The following is a 14,768-nucleotide window of genomic DNA, read 5'->3' as shown; positions in this document are numbered from 1 at the left end:
CATACCAGCCCTTTGCAGGCATCCTCTTTTACACAAGATTCTTTGTCAGAGGACCTGAATTCTAGTTTGGATGCCAATGCTTACTGGTTGTGTGCATAAATTACACATTCTCTTTGTGCTTTTCTTTCCTCGGCAGTAATTATGTCACAGGGTGGTTGTGATGAAGGTACTTTGCAAATGTTATGGTGCTGTGTGAATGTGAGTTACTATTACTACACTAGTAATAATAAAAGTAATAAATATCTTTTTCATTCTGTGGCAGATTTCTTTTTTCCTTAGAAGTGTCTTATGACATTGAGACAATAGACATCCAGGAGATGATCCTTCCCTGTTGTTAAGATATCTCAAGAGAAGTTGCTTTCTCCAGCCCTCCCCTCTCCCCTACCAGCTTGACTCTATTCTCCATCAAAACACCATTTAAAAACAACTGTTGTTAAACTTAGATACTGGTCATGAACTAAGATTGATTCAAGATACTAGGTGATAATATAGGAAGATTCAAGAAGATCTTTCTTTGTTGATTGTCAAAACTCATTAGAAATGCTTAAAATACAAATATTGAATTGCTTAGTGACAGAAGAATAAAAATGAATAGACCACCAGATTTTCCTTCAGGTTGAGCTCCAGCCAACAAATTTCATATGAAGGGAAAAAGAAAAGTGATTGCTTTTAATCTTATGAGCTCAAAAATAATTTGTATCAAATATAAATGAAGAAGAAATTGTGACAGTCCTTTTGTCTATGAGACAGCCCGCAAACTTTCTCAGCTTGTTTAATGGGAATGGTTCAATTGATACTAGCATATCAACTCCTATCCTGTTATTAAAATCTCCATATAACACAATATGGATGTCAGGAAATGAAATTTATAAGTGTTAGACAGAAAGCAATTTTTCCACAAATAATATTTTTAGTATTTACCATAGTTCAAAATTGGCTGGAAAGATGGCTGAGAAATAATTTTTATGGTTAGGATATTGATTTCTAAGTCTGTTGATACAAAAATAGTCAATCCACCACTTCCATGACCTTTGGGAAATGAATAATATCCTTGCCTGATGAAAAGAAGGTTTTAATTTGTAGGGTCAGACTTCTTAAAAACACAGGATGCTAATTTTTTTTACAAGATGGTAAAATCTGCATAAGAAATTGTGTTTTCCCATCCTGAAAATTCTAAAGAATGAATGCAGTGATAATCCATATTTTATAGTCCTGTATAGCATCCTGTCTATGTGCTTTCTACACAGTTGATGCTTAATAAATTAAGGTGGAATTGATTTGTACATTATGGAGTTAAAATGTCACATAAGGTTTGGGTTATCAAATATGGTCAAAGGTTCCAAGTCTGTTGTCATAAACCTCTAAAAATGACTGAGCTGACAATTTCTTCTGAGGTAGGACTGAGTTTGACTGTCATTTGCATCAGGCCCATTTTCACATTTGATTACCTTTGCTCATATGCTCCCTTAGGTTTACGACTTTTCAAAATTTTAACAATAGTATATGAGTGAATTAAAATCTTTAAATGGCAAATAATAATTGATATTCATGCAGAAATCAATCTAGCTCAGTAAGTGGGTTTCCTATATTGCCCAATCAATTCATATGAATATACTTTCTTAAATATGCAGAAAATGGAGCCTCAAGAAAGATTTATTATGAAAAAAATCTCTAAGAGAAGAGAAGATATTAAAAAAAAGGTATGGTAAAAAGGGTATTTTATCTGTCAGTATTTGTCTTGCCAATTTGAACAATAGTTGATTCAGGCTACTCACAAAGTTGATGTGTTAGGTTCATTTTACACAAATCATTAATCTCATGTTATCAGATGTAGGTAATGAATGAAGGTAGAAGTAAGTAATGTCATGGGACAAACAAAACCAATACTTTGTATAGCGGTTAAGTCAAGTCAACAAGATTTATTAAGTATCTGCTTTATGCCAGTTCCTGTGCTAAATGCTAAGGATGCAAAGAAGAGCCAAAAAACCCAACAACAACAAAATCCAGTTCTTGCGCTCAAGGAACTCCCAGTCTAATGGGGTAGACAAACATGCAAACCACTATGTACAAACAATATATAGACATAGACATAGACAAGATATAGACAGGATAAATTGGAGCTAATCTTAGAGAGAAAGTACTAGCATTAAGAAGGATGAGGAAGACCTTCTTGCAGAAGATGCGATTTTAGCTGGGACCTGAAAGAAGCCAGGGAAGTCAGGAGGCAAAGAAGAAGAGGTAGGAAGAACAGGTTGTTTAAAATTTATTGCTCTCATCTGTGCAACTAGGGGATTTGGGTGGAGTTTCAAAACAGTAATTGACACTCTATACAGTCCATAAATCCAGAGTGTCTGTGTCATGAATGTAGAAAAGTCAAGTTGTAGTGAGATCAGAAGTAGGGAGAGGGAAGGTATCTCAATTGCACTTTTATCACTCATATCAGGGTGCACAGTTCTAGGAAAATGAAAAAAGAGTTAGGGTGAAATTTTGTTCTGTAATTTCCCAACTTAGTACATTTGTTGAGACTGAACTAATTAGACAAAATTATTCGTATCTGGGGGATAGGGTCCCATCTCTTGAAAGGCAACAAAATCTATGGGAGCCCAAGGAAGAGATAGACCATGATATTGTGTATCTTAAGAAAACCATAGATTACTTTTTGTTCAAGATAAAATAAGACAAATAGGCCCTTTTTTTCTTTCTAACATGAAAAAGTCTATGCATTGAATTCAACTATGGTCAGCTTATAGAACATAAAGCAGTAAAATAAATGGGAAAGCGCATAAGGCAAATTTTTTTCCATTACAGCAATGTGTTGTATTGTCTGCCTAAATAAAGGTGGAATAAGAGGGGTGAGTAGGCCATGCATTGTGAGCTACTCACAGAACTCCATGGTGCCCTTCCATCCAAACAGATACGAGTAGATGAAGAAAAATAACAAGAATCCTGGTGTTGGCTAATTGGTGTTAAGGCCAGTCTGTGAGCTTTCCTGGGGGGAATGTTGAGGCCTTATATAGGCTTGGCCTTTATTGTCTGAGGTCATGCTGCTTGGTTCTCAGGATATATTTTATGCTGGGTTCTTTAGGGATCTCAGGGACAGCTCAGGCCAGGGAGCTGCAAATGTTCAGCTCATCCTCTGTTCTGATCTAGTGCTTTATAGGCTCTGGACCCCAGTTTGCATCTAGGCAATCCTATTGCAGTCTTGTTCTTTTGTGGAATTTCAAAAGATAGTTGTTGGCCCCAGCACCTGTCTGCATGACAGGAGTGTTCTGCAGATTCAAAGGGACAGATCCATAGGGCAGCCCCTGCCCTAGTGCCTTATTCCTGGGCATAGTGAGAGTTCAAAGCAACAGAGCTCTCAGCTCACCTATGGTCTGAGCCCAAGGGTTGAATATGTGATCCTACTCCTTGATCAGAGTGATAGAACTGTCCATCTCCCCATTATGAACTGAGCCCATCAGTTGAATCTGTGTTCCCTCTCTGGGATTTCAGTAACAGAGCTTCTGCTTCTCTCCATTCCCCTCCCCCAACACCTTCCTGCCCTGGCCATTTGCCTGTGAGCTGAATTCATGATCTTGGGCTTGAAAAAAAAAAACTCAACATGGTCCCTCCTTGTACTTCCTGATCACTACTTGGTTTAGTGTTCTTCTGTAAGTTTTGTTAGAATAGTTGTGAGAAAGAGCTGGGCTCATATTGCTTCCTCCTACTCTTAACATTTTTCCCAATTTTCCTAACTCTTTTCTTAAAGTTTTTGTGATATTTGGTATGAAACTACTAAGTTTTTGTTTTCCTACTAGCCTTTGGCTATTTTTATTTCTTGGTCCCTAAATATATATATATATGTATATATATATGTATGTATTTTGCTGACCCACTGCACCCACTTTCATTGAAGATATGTTGATGTAACTTTTGAGGATCTTGTCAAATTCTTTGTAAAATTTCACTGCATCTTATGTAACAAAAATTGGTGTTAAAGTTATTTTCATAATGATCTTTTTAAGCTTGTGAGCACTGTACAGTGAGCCGACTGAGTATCCCATGACATGATACTTCTTATTGTCTTTGGGGATATAGCAGAAGCTTCTTATCCAACTCCTTTCCCTTTTTGAGAAGAATCGCTGAGGTATCTTTTCATTTAGAAACTCTCTAATGTGTTCTGATTCCATTTATAGTGCAAACCACTGTGGTTTGAACTCTTTCCAAAAGGCAAATGTGCTTTGGACCGTATGTTGCCAGACAGGCAACATCCTTTGTATAAGACCCTCACTATCTAAATAATTCATGATAATAGTGAGTCCCTCTTCTACTCAGTGTTAAGTATTTAATCCCCTACCACTCCTCTAGCATCAGGGACAACACCAGTGATACCCTTCTCTGTGCAAGAGTCCTGATGGTCGTAAGCTTCCTTTGTCTTTCTAGAAGGCCAGCTCTCTGAACTCTAGAACTTGGGTTTACTATTGAAGCAACCACTTAGACATGTTGCCCAAGAGTCTCCATTCTCAGTCTAAACGACTAGATTCTAGGATTGTGCTGCCTAGGAAATGCAAATCCTCTCTTTTCTGTACAAGAAGCTGGAGTTGAGGAACATTATCCATGGACTTGGGTCAAATGAGTTAGCATATAGTGCTTCTCCAGCCTTAAAGCACTACCACATAGATGCGAGCTATTACTGTCATGGTTATTATTCTCTCAGCTTACCATATGATTGAACACATGCAGTTTTCATATGCCTCTACAGGATAATCTGCAAATGTCTTGACAACTGTCACTGCTTGAGCTGGTAAAGTCCACTCTCTGGAGGGGGTGGAGCCAAGATGGCAGCTGGAAAGCAGGGACTTGCGTGAGCTCCCCACTAGGTCCCTCCAAAAACCTATAAAAATAGCTCTGAACAAATTCTAGAACTGCAGAACCCACAAAATAGCAGAGGGAAGCAGAGATCCAGCTCAGAACAACCTGGATGGTCGCTGGATGAGGTCTATTGCCCACGGAGCTGGGAACAGAGGGGAGCAGAGCCCAGCATGGGCGGCGGCAGGAGCAAGCGGACCAGGAGCCGGGCAGAACAGGCCCTAGCGCCCTGAATCAGTGAGCTATGGCAGTTACAGACTTCTCAACCCACAAACACCAAAGACAACAGAGAAGGTTAGTGGGAAAAGCTGCAGGGGACAGAGTGAAAGTTCCCAGTTCGGCCACCACCCTGGGGGCAGTGGGGGTGGTGCAGCTACAGAACTACAGCTGCGGTTGCTTCCAGCCCCAAGCCCACCTGGTGGGAGGAGTTAAATGGCTGATCAGAGCGGGAGTACAGAGCCTGAGTAAGATCTGAGTTAGGTCCAGGTTGGTAGTTCTTGGGGAAAGAGGAGTGCTGGTGTGGCAGAGCTGGCTGTATAGAAATAGCTCTGAAAACAACAGCACATCCCCTCAAGCTTGGAACAAAGTACTCTGTACTCTACAAGCAGTCATACCCTGACGAAAAACTCAAAGCTCAAGTAAGTTGACTGGAAACATGGCCAGGCAACGAAAACAGACTCAGATTCAGACTCGGACTTTGGAATCTTTCTTTGGTGACAAAGAAGACCAAAACATACAGCCAGAAGAAGTCAACAAAGTCAAAGAGCCTACATCAACAGCCTCCAAGAAAAACATGAACTGGTCTCAGGCCATGGAAGGGCTCAAAAAGGATTTGGAAAAGCAAGTTAGAGAAGTAGAGGAAAAATTGGGAAGAGAAATGAGAAGGATGCAAAGTCAATGACTTGCTAAAGGAGACCCAAAAAAATATGGAAAAAAATACTGAAGAAAACAACACCTTAAAAAATAGACTAACTCAAATGGCAAAAGAGCTCCAAAAAGCCAATGAGGAGAAGAATGCCTTGAAAGGCAGAATTAGCCAAATGGAAAAGGAGGTCCAAAAAACCACTGAAGAAAATACCACCTTAAAAATGAGATTGGAGCAAGTGGTAGCTAGTGACTTTATGAGAAATCAAGATATTATAAAACAGAACCAAAGGAATGAAAAAATGGAAGACAATGTCAAATATCTCATTAGAAAAACCACTGACCTAGAAAATAGATCCAGGAGAGATAATTTAAAAATTATTGGATTACCTGAAAGCCATGATCAAAAAAAGAGCCTAGATGTCATCTTTCAAGAAATTATCAAGGAGAACTGCCCTGATATTCTAGAGCCAGAGGGTAAAATAGAAATTGAAAGCATCCACAGATAGCCTCCTGAAAAAGATCCGAAAAAGAAAACTCGTAGGAATATTGTCGCCAAATTCCAGAGCTCCCAGATCAAGGAGAAAATATTGCAAGCAGCCAGAAAGAAATAATTTGAGTATTGTGGAAACACAATCAGGATAATACAAGATCTAGCAGCTTCTACATTAAGGGATCGAAGGGCTTGGAATATGATATTCCAGAGGTCAGTGGAGCTAGGATTAAAATAAAACCAAGAATCACCTACCCAGCAAAACTGAGTATCATGCTCCAAGGCAAAATATGGATTTTCAATAAAGTAGAGGACTTTCAAGCTCTCTCAGTGAAAAGACCAGAGCTGAATAGAAAATTTGACTTTCAAACACAAGAATCAAGAGAAGCATGAAAAGGTAAACAAGAAAGAGAGCTCATAAGGGACTTACTAAAGTTGAACTGTTTTGTTTACATTCCTACATGGAAAGATGATGTGTATGCTTCATGAGACCTCAGTATTAGAGTAGCTGAAAGGAATATGCATATATATGTGTGTGTGTGTATGTGTGTATATATATATATATGCGTATATATATATATATGTGCGTGTGTGTGTATGTATGTATGCATATATATATATAGACAGAGGGCACAGGGTGAGTTGAATATGAAGGGATGATATGTAAAAAAATAAAATCAAATTAAGGGATGAGAGAGGAATATATTGAGAGAGGGAGAAAGGGAGAGATAGAATGGGGTACATTATCTTGCATAAAAGTGGCAAGAAAAAGCAGTTCTGTAGGCAGGAAATAAGGGACAGGTGAGGGGGAACGAGTGAATCTTGCTGTCATCAGATTTGACCTGAGGAGGGAATACCATACACACTCCATTGGGTATCTTAACCCACAAGAAAGAAGGAAGAAGATAAAAAAGGGGGGACGATAGAAGGGAGGGCAGATAGGGGGAGGAGGTAATCAAAAACAAACACTTTCAAAAAGAGACAGGGTCAAGGGAGAAAATTCAATAAAGGGGGATAGGTTAGGAAGGAGCAAAACATAATTAGTCCTTCACAACATGAGTATTGTGGAAGGGTTTTACATAATGATATGCATATGGCCTATGTTGAATTGCTTGCCTTCTCAGGGAGGGTGGTGGGGGAGGTTAGAGGGGAGAGAATTTGGAACTCAAAGTTTTAAAAACAGACGTTCAAAAATAAAAAAAACAAGTTTTTGCATGCAGCTAGGAAATAAGATACACAGGCAGTGGGGTGTAGAAATTTATCTTGCCCTACAAGAGAAGAAGGGAAAAGGGGATGGGAGGGGAGACAGAAGGGAGGGCTGACTGGGGAATGGGGCAACCAGAATATATGCCATCTTGGAGTGGGCGGGAGGGTAGAAATGGGGGGAAAATTCGTAATTCGAACTCTTGTAAAAACCAATGCTGAAAACTAAATATATTAAATAAATTAAAGAAAAAAAAGTCCACTCTTTGGTCTTTGGACTGTGCCAGAAAGAAGTTCCCATGTGCTTCTGTCCCAAATAGCCATTAGTTGCTGTTGTGGGATAGACTGAGTTAGAAGAAGTTTAGGACCCTGGTGGAAAAGTAGAACCAATCAGAAAGATAGAATTGTTCATCGGCTACTGTGAGTATTTATAGGCTCCCATTGAGTACTGAACACCATCTACATTTTCTGTGGGGTGAAATAAAAGTTATCCGTTGTATAATATACATTTTTTTATAATACACATTGCTTATCTTGCCTTGTTTGTGTCAGAACCTGAAACTGTTACCTCTATTTATGGTCACGTAGACCTAAGCTATATTTGGAGATCACTATGGAAGTATAAGGGGTAGGTGACATCACGTAGAACTGAGGGCTTTTATGATTTTTTTTGGTTTGTCTTATAAATTGTTATGACTAAGACAATTTATTAATTGGCAGGTAACCTTCTGGTGATGAGCCTTTCCATGCGTATCTCAGCTGGTCTTTAGACAGAAAGACACCATTTCTACCAAGGATCTAACCCAAGGCTTTTCTAACTTGACCAAATATGCCAAAACTTATAGTCCACTGGCATACCCTTAAAGCCCACCAGAATTCCTCTGCCCCTGATGAGATGTCACAGGATGGCTCTGGGGAGGGATAGGCCATGGGGAAGCTTTTCTTGAGACCTGATGTTCGGAACATCAGTTACTGTGCTGTAATAGAGGGAGCTGTTGGGGTTAGCCAGTTGACACTAAATGGCCGTTGTTACTCTGGTTTTTTAATTGCTTGTGTCTGCTTCTTGTCCTTTTTTCTTCTCACTTAGCCTGCCAGCCGGGACTATTACAATTGTCCCCAGGGTTGCTTCTAGCAGACTCCTCCCACAACATCTTTGCTGCCAGTATTAGGTTGATAGCTACAGTCACCAGGTTTTATAGAATCACATCTGTGAGGAGAGTAACTAGGCCTGGCATGAGGGCTTATGGAATGCTTTTGTGAGCAGAGTGCACAAAATGTCACCTGGCAGCTCTTGACTGCTCAGAATCTGTTCCCCCCCGCCCTTACTCCTGGCTTTTAATTGTGTAGTTAAATAATGGAAGTTCCTGAACAGCTGACTTCCAGGTAAGTTAGGTAGTCATGTATTTTGGAAACTGTAGAAACCCTGATTGATGCTAAACCTTGTTTATAGTGATAAAAGAATGAAAGAACTGCAAGTATATAGCATGAAGATGACTAAAAAAAACCAAACTGTTTTCACATGTGTAACAAAATGGATAGTGATCATTTTTTTTAACTTTAGATAGGTATAAAGGCCATTTAGGAATAAGATGTGAATTTAAAAAAAACTTTTTATAATTTTTATAAAAACAATTATTCCCCCAAATCCTCCATGATGATCTTTTGTTCCAAAAGAACATTGTTTTAAAAATTATATGTATCCTTCACAGATGTCTGAAGAAACAGAACACATTGTAGTGGATGAAAATGCTGACCAGAAATTGCTGAAAGGTAATTGCTATGATGACTGCAACTCTGATTTGCTTAGTGTCAGTTCTAAGGAAGACACATGATCAGACATCTTTTGCCATGGCTTCGTTTAGAACACAGTTCCTCTAGTAATTAGCCCTAGCTGAGACAAAGAATTATGATTACTACCAGGAAGAGTGGAATGCTTTTCAAAGTTTATGGACAGGTGTACTCTGAATGAATTACATTTTTTTAAAAGACCCATGATTACGTCAGGATGTAATCATAGTAACAATTTATAGTAGCTTTGTGTGAGGATTTCCCTATATCAGTGCAGGTGAGCAACTTCTCTACAACTTACATTCTTAGGAAACTGAGATGTTAAGTAACTTGCCCAAGGGTGTCAGAGGCAGGGCTTGAATCCCATCCTTTTTGGCCGTGAGGCCACCTTTCTATCCTCTACTCCATAGTTCCTCTCTCGTATAACATTGCCCTAAACAATGTTATTTTTGCAATAATTTTCTTAAAATTTAATAATATTTTCCCCCAGTTACGTCAAGAAAATTTTCAATATTCATTTTTACAAGATTTAGTGTTCCAAATTTTTCTTCCTCCCAACCTCCCCTCCCCTCTTCTGAAAATGGTAGGCAGTTTGATATAGTTTGTGTATGTGCTATCATGTAAAAAATGTTAACATATTAGTCACAGTTGTGAAAGATGAAGCAGATCAAAAGGAAAAAAAAAACACGAGAAAGAATAAAGTGAAAAAACATGCTTCGATCTACATTCTGAATCCATCAATTCTTTATCTGGATACAGATAGGATTTTCCTTCATGAATCCTTTGTACTTATTTTGGATCATTGTGTTGATGAGAAGAGCTGGGTCATTCATAGTTGATCATCACACAGTGTTGCTGATACCATGCGCAATGTTTTCCTGGTTCTTCTCATTTCACTTTGCATCAGTTTGTACAAGTCTTTTCAGGATTCTCTGAAATCTGCCTGTTCATCATTTCTTACTGCACAATAGTATTCCTTTACATTAATTTACCACAGCTTGTTCAGCCATTCCCTAACCGATGAGCATTCCCTCAATTTCCAACATTTTGCCACCACGAAAAGGACTACTATAAATATTTTTGCACATGTAGGTCCTTTTTCCTTTTTTATGATCTCTTTGGAATACAGACCTAGAAGTTGTATTGCTTGATCAAAGGGTGTGCACAGTTTGGTTGCCCTTTGGGCATTGTTCCAAATGGCTCTCCAGAATGATTGGATCAGTTTACAACTCCACCAGCAGTGCACCAGTGTCCCAATTTTCCCACATCCTCTCCAATATTTATCAATTTCTTTTTCTGTCATATTAACCAATCTAATATGTGTGAGGTTGTACCTCAGAGTTGTTTTAATTTGCATTTCTCTAATCAAAAGTGATTTACAGCACTTCTTCATATGCTTATAGATAACTTTGATTTCTTCATCTGAAAACTGCTTGTTCATATCCTTTGACCATTTATCAATTGGGGAATGACTTGTATTCTTATAAATTTGACTCAGTTCTCTATTTATTTGAGAAATAAGATCATTATCAGAGACACTTACTATGAAAATTGTTTCCCAGCGTTCTGCTTTCCTTCTAGTCTTGTTTTCATTGGTTTTGTTTGCACAAAAGTTTTTTGATTTAATATAATTAAAATCATCTGTTTTGTATTTTGTAATGCTCTCCCTTTCTTGTTTGGTCATGAGTCTTCCCCTCCCCATAGATCTGATAGGTAGACTATTCTTTCCTCTTCTAATTTGCTTATGGTGTCACCTTTTATGTCTAAATCATGCACCCATTTTGACCTTATCTTGTTGTGAGATGTTGGTCTATACCTAGTTTGTGTCCTGTTGTTTTCCAGTCAAATAGTTAGTTCTTATCCCAAAGACCAGGGTCCTTGGGCTTATCAAACACTAGATTACTATGGTTATTGACTGCTGCGTCTTATGTACCTAATCTATTCCATTGATCCACTTCTTAGCCAATACCAGATAGTCTTGATGATTACTACTTTATAATATAGTTTGAGATCTGGTATTGCTGGGTTGCCTTCCTTTGTATTTTTTTTCATTACTTCCTTTAGTATTCCTGACCTTTTGTTCTTCCAGATGAATTTTGTTATTTTTTCTAGCTCCGTAAAATAATTTTTGGTAGTTTGATTGGCCTGGCACTGAATAGGTAAATTAATTTAGGCAGAATTGTCATTTTTATTATATTGGCTTGGCCTACCCATGAGCAACTGATATTTTCTAATTGTTTGGATTTGACTTTATTTGTGTGAAAAATGTTTTGTAATTGTGTTCATATACTTCCAGGGTTTGTCTCGGCAGGCAGACTTCCGAGTATTTTATATTGCTTATAGTTATTTTAAATGGAGTTTCTCTTTCTATCTCTTGCTGCTGGGCTTTATTGGTTATGTAAAGAAATGCTGATGATTTATGTGGCTTTATCTTCTTCTATCCTGCAACTTTGCTAAAGTTGTTAATTATTTCAAGTAATTTTTTAGATGATGCTCGAGTAAGTCATACCATCATATCATCTGCAAGTAGAGATATTTTTGTTTCCTCATTGCCTATTCTAATTCCTTTAATTTCTTTTTCTTCTCTTATTGCTATAGGTAACATTTCTAGTCCTATATTGAATAATAGTGGTGATAATGGGGACACTTGCTTCATCTCTGATCTTGTTGGGTAGGCTTCTAACATATCTCCATTACAGATAATGCTTGCTAATGGTTTTAGATAGATATTGCTTATCATTTTAAGGAACACTACCTTTATTCCTATGTTCCCTAGTGTTTTTAATAGGAATGGGTGCTATATTTTGTCAAAAGTTTTTTCAGCATTTATTGATATAATCATAAGATTTCTGTTGGTTTTTTATTAATATGTTGATAGTTTTCCTAATATTGAACCAACCCTGGATTCCTGGCATAAATTCCACTTGGTCACAGAGTATAATCCTTGTGATATGTTGCTGTAATCACCTTCTAATATTTTGTTCAAAATTTTGAATTGATATTGATTAGGGAAATTGGTCTATAATTTTCTTTCTCTATTTTAGCTCTTCCTGGTTTAGGTATTAGCACCATATTTCTGTCATGAAAGGAGTTTGGTAGGACTCCTTCTTCACTTATTTTTCCAAATAGTTTATGTAATATTAAAATTAATTGTTCTTTAAATGTTTGTAGAATTCACTTGTGAACCCATCTGGTCCTGGGGATTTTTTTTCCAGGGAGTTCATTAATGACTTGTTCAATTTCCTTTTCTAAGATGGGGTTATTTAGGCATTCTATTTCCTGATCTCTTAGTCTAGGTAATTTATATTTTCATAAATATTCATAAGTTTTGCTCAGATTGTCAGATTTAATGACATATAATTGAGCAAAGTATTTCCTAATGATTGCTTTAGTTTCTTCTTCATTGGTGATGATTTCACCCTTTTCATTTTTGAGACTGGATATTTGGTTTTCTTTTTTTTTAAATTAAGTTAACCAATAGCTTATCTATCTTACTAGTTTTTCCATAAAACCTGCTCCTAGATTTATTTCTTAGTTCAATAGTTTTTTTTTAATTTTTCATTCTTTGACTTTTTATTTTAACGTTTCTTCTTCTTCTTTTTTTTTTTAGTTTACAACACTTGGCTCTACATAATTTTGAGTTCCAGATTTTCTTCCCTCCCTCCCCCCTCCCTCCCCAAGATGGCATGGAATCCCATATAACTTTCTCGTATAACTTCACATTGAATTAATTTACACACTAGTCAAGTTATGGAGAAGAATTGTGATTAGTGAAATGAATCATGAGAAAGAAGGAACAGGATCAAAAAAAAAAGCCAACCCAAAAACAAAAACAAAAGAGAGAAAAAGAAAAAAAAGGGGAGGAAAATGGCTAGCATGAAATGTGCCTCAATCTGCATTCATATTTCACGGTTCTTTCTCTGGATGTAGATAGCATTCTCCATCGTGAGTCCTTTGGAGTTGTCTTTGTACCTTGTGTTGCTGAGAAGAGCAAAGTCTGTCAGGGTTGGTCCTCACAGAATCCATGTATCTGTGATTGTGTATAATGTTCTCCTGGCTCTGCTCCACTCAGTCAGCATTATGTCATGTAGGTTTTTCCAGGTTGTTATGAAGTCCGTATCATCCCCATTTCTTATAGCACAATAGTATTCTATTACCTTCATATACCACAGCTTGTTCAGCCATTCCCCAATTGATGGGCATCCCTTTGATTTCCAATTCTTAGCTACCACAAAAAGAGCTGCTATAAATATTTTTGTACATGTGGGTCCTTTTCCCGCTTGTGTGATCTCTTTGGGATACAACCCTAGAAGTGGTATTGCTGGATCAAAGGGTATGAACATTTTTATAGCCCTTTGGGCATAGTTCCAAATTGCTCTCCAAAATGGCTGGATCAGTTCACAACTCCACCAGCAATGTAACAATGTTCCAATTTTCCCACATCCTCTCCAGCATTTATCATTTTCCTGTTTTGTTATTTTAGCTAATCTGACAGGAGAGATGTGGTATCTAAGAGTTGTTTTGATTTGCATTTCTCTAATCAGTAGTGATTTCGAGCATTTTTTCATACGCCTATAGATATCTTTAATCTCTTCCTCTGAAAACTGCCTGTTCATATCCTCTGACCATTTCTCAACTGGGGAATGACTTGTATTCCTATATATTTGGCTCAGTTCCCTGTATATTTTAGAAATGAGGCCTTTATCAGAGACACTAGTTGTAAAGATTTTCTCCCAATTTTCTGCTTCCCTCCTAATTTTTGTTGCATTGGCTTTTTTTGTACAAAAACATTTCAATTTAACATAATCAAAATTATCCCTTTTGCATTTTGTAATGCTCTCTATCTCTTGTTGGGTCATGAATTCTTTTCTTTTCCATAAATCTGATAAGTAAACTATTCCTTGCTCTCCCAAATTACTTACAGTATCAGCCTTTACTCCTAAATCATGAACCCATTTTGACTTTATTTTGGTATATGGTGTAAGATATTGGTCTATGCCCAGTTTCTGCCCTACCATTTTCTAATTTTCCCAACAGTTTTTGTGAAATAGTGAATTATTAGCCCAGAAGAGTAGATTGCTATAGTTGTTGACTTCTCCATCTTGTGTTCCTATCCTATTCCACTGATCCACAACTCTGTTTCTTAGCCAGTACCAGGTAGTTTTGATGACTGCTGTTCTATAGTACAGTTTAATATCTGGTATGGCTAGGCCACCTTCTCTAGCATTTCTTTTCATTAATACCCTAGATATTCTAGACCTCTTGTTCTTCCAGATGAATTTTGTTATTATTTTATCCAGCTCTGTAAAATAATTTTTTGGTAGTTCAATTGGTATGGCACTGAATAGATAGATTAATTTAGGTAAAATTGTCATTTTTATTATATTAGCTCAGCCTAACCATGAGCAACTGATATTTTTCCATTTATTTAGATCTGACTTTTTTTTTACCTTCAATCTTATTAATCTCACTTTTGATTTTCAAGATTTCCAATTTGGTGCTCAATTGTGGATTTTTATTTGTTCTTTTTCTAGTTTTTTAAGTTGCATGCACAGTTCATTGATCTGTCCTT

At 37.3% G+C, this 14,768-nt stretch overlaps 1 protein-coding gene across 1 annotated transcript in view; it reads left to right on the top strand.

Annotated features, from left to right (window-relative positions):
• The first annotated feature begins 9,117 nt into the window (after positions 1-9,117).
• Positions 9,118-14,768, top strand: part of CC2D2B (coiled-coil and C2 domain containing 2B) — a 135,979-nt gene continuing 130,328 nt past the window's right edge. The window contains 1 exon segment of the mRNA XM_036736534.1: positions 9,118-9,178. Within this exon segment, the coding sequence (XP_036592429.1) occupies positions 9,118-9,178 (61 nt within the window).

This window comes from Trichosurus vulpecula, chromosome 8 (genome assembly GCF_011100635.1).
Source record: "Trichosurus vulpecula isolate mTriVul1 chromosome 8, mTriVul1.pri, whole genome shotgun sequence".
Taxonomy (NCBI): Eukaryota; Metazoa; Chordata; class Mammalia; order Diprotodontia; family Phalangeridae; genus Trichosurus; species Trichosurus vulpecula.
This window is presented reverse-complemented; position numbering and strand designations above follow the sequence as displayed.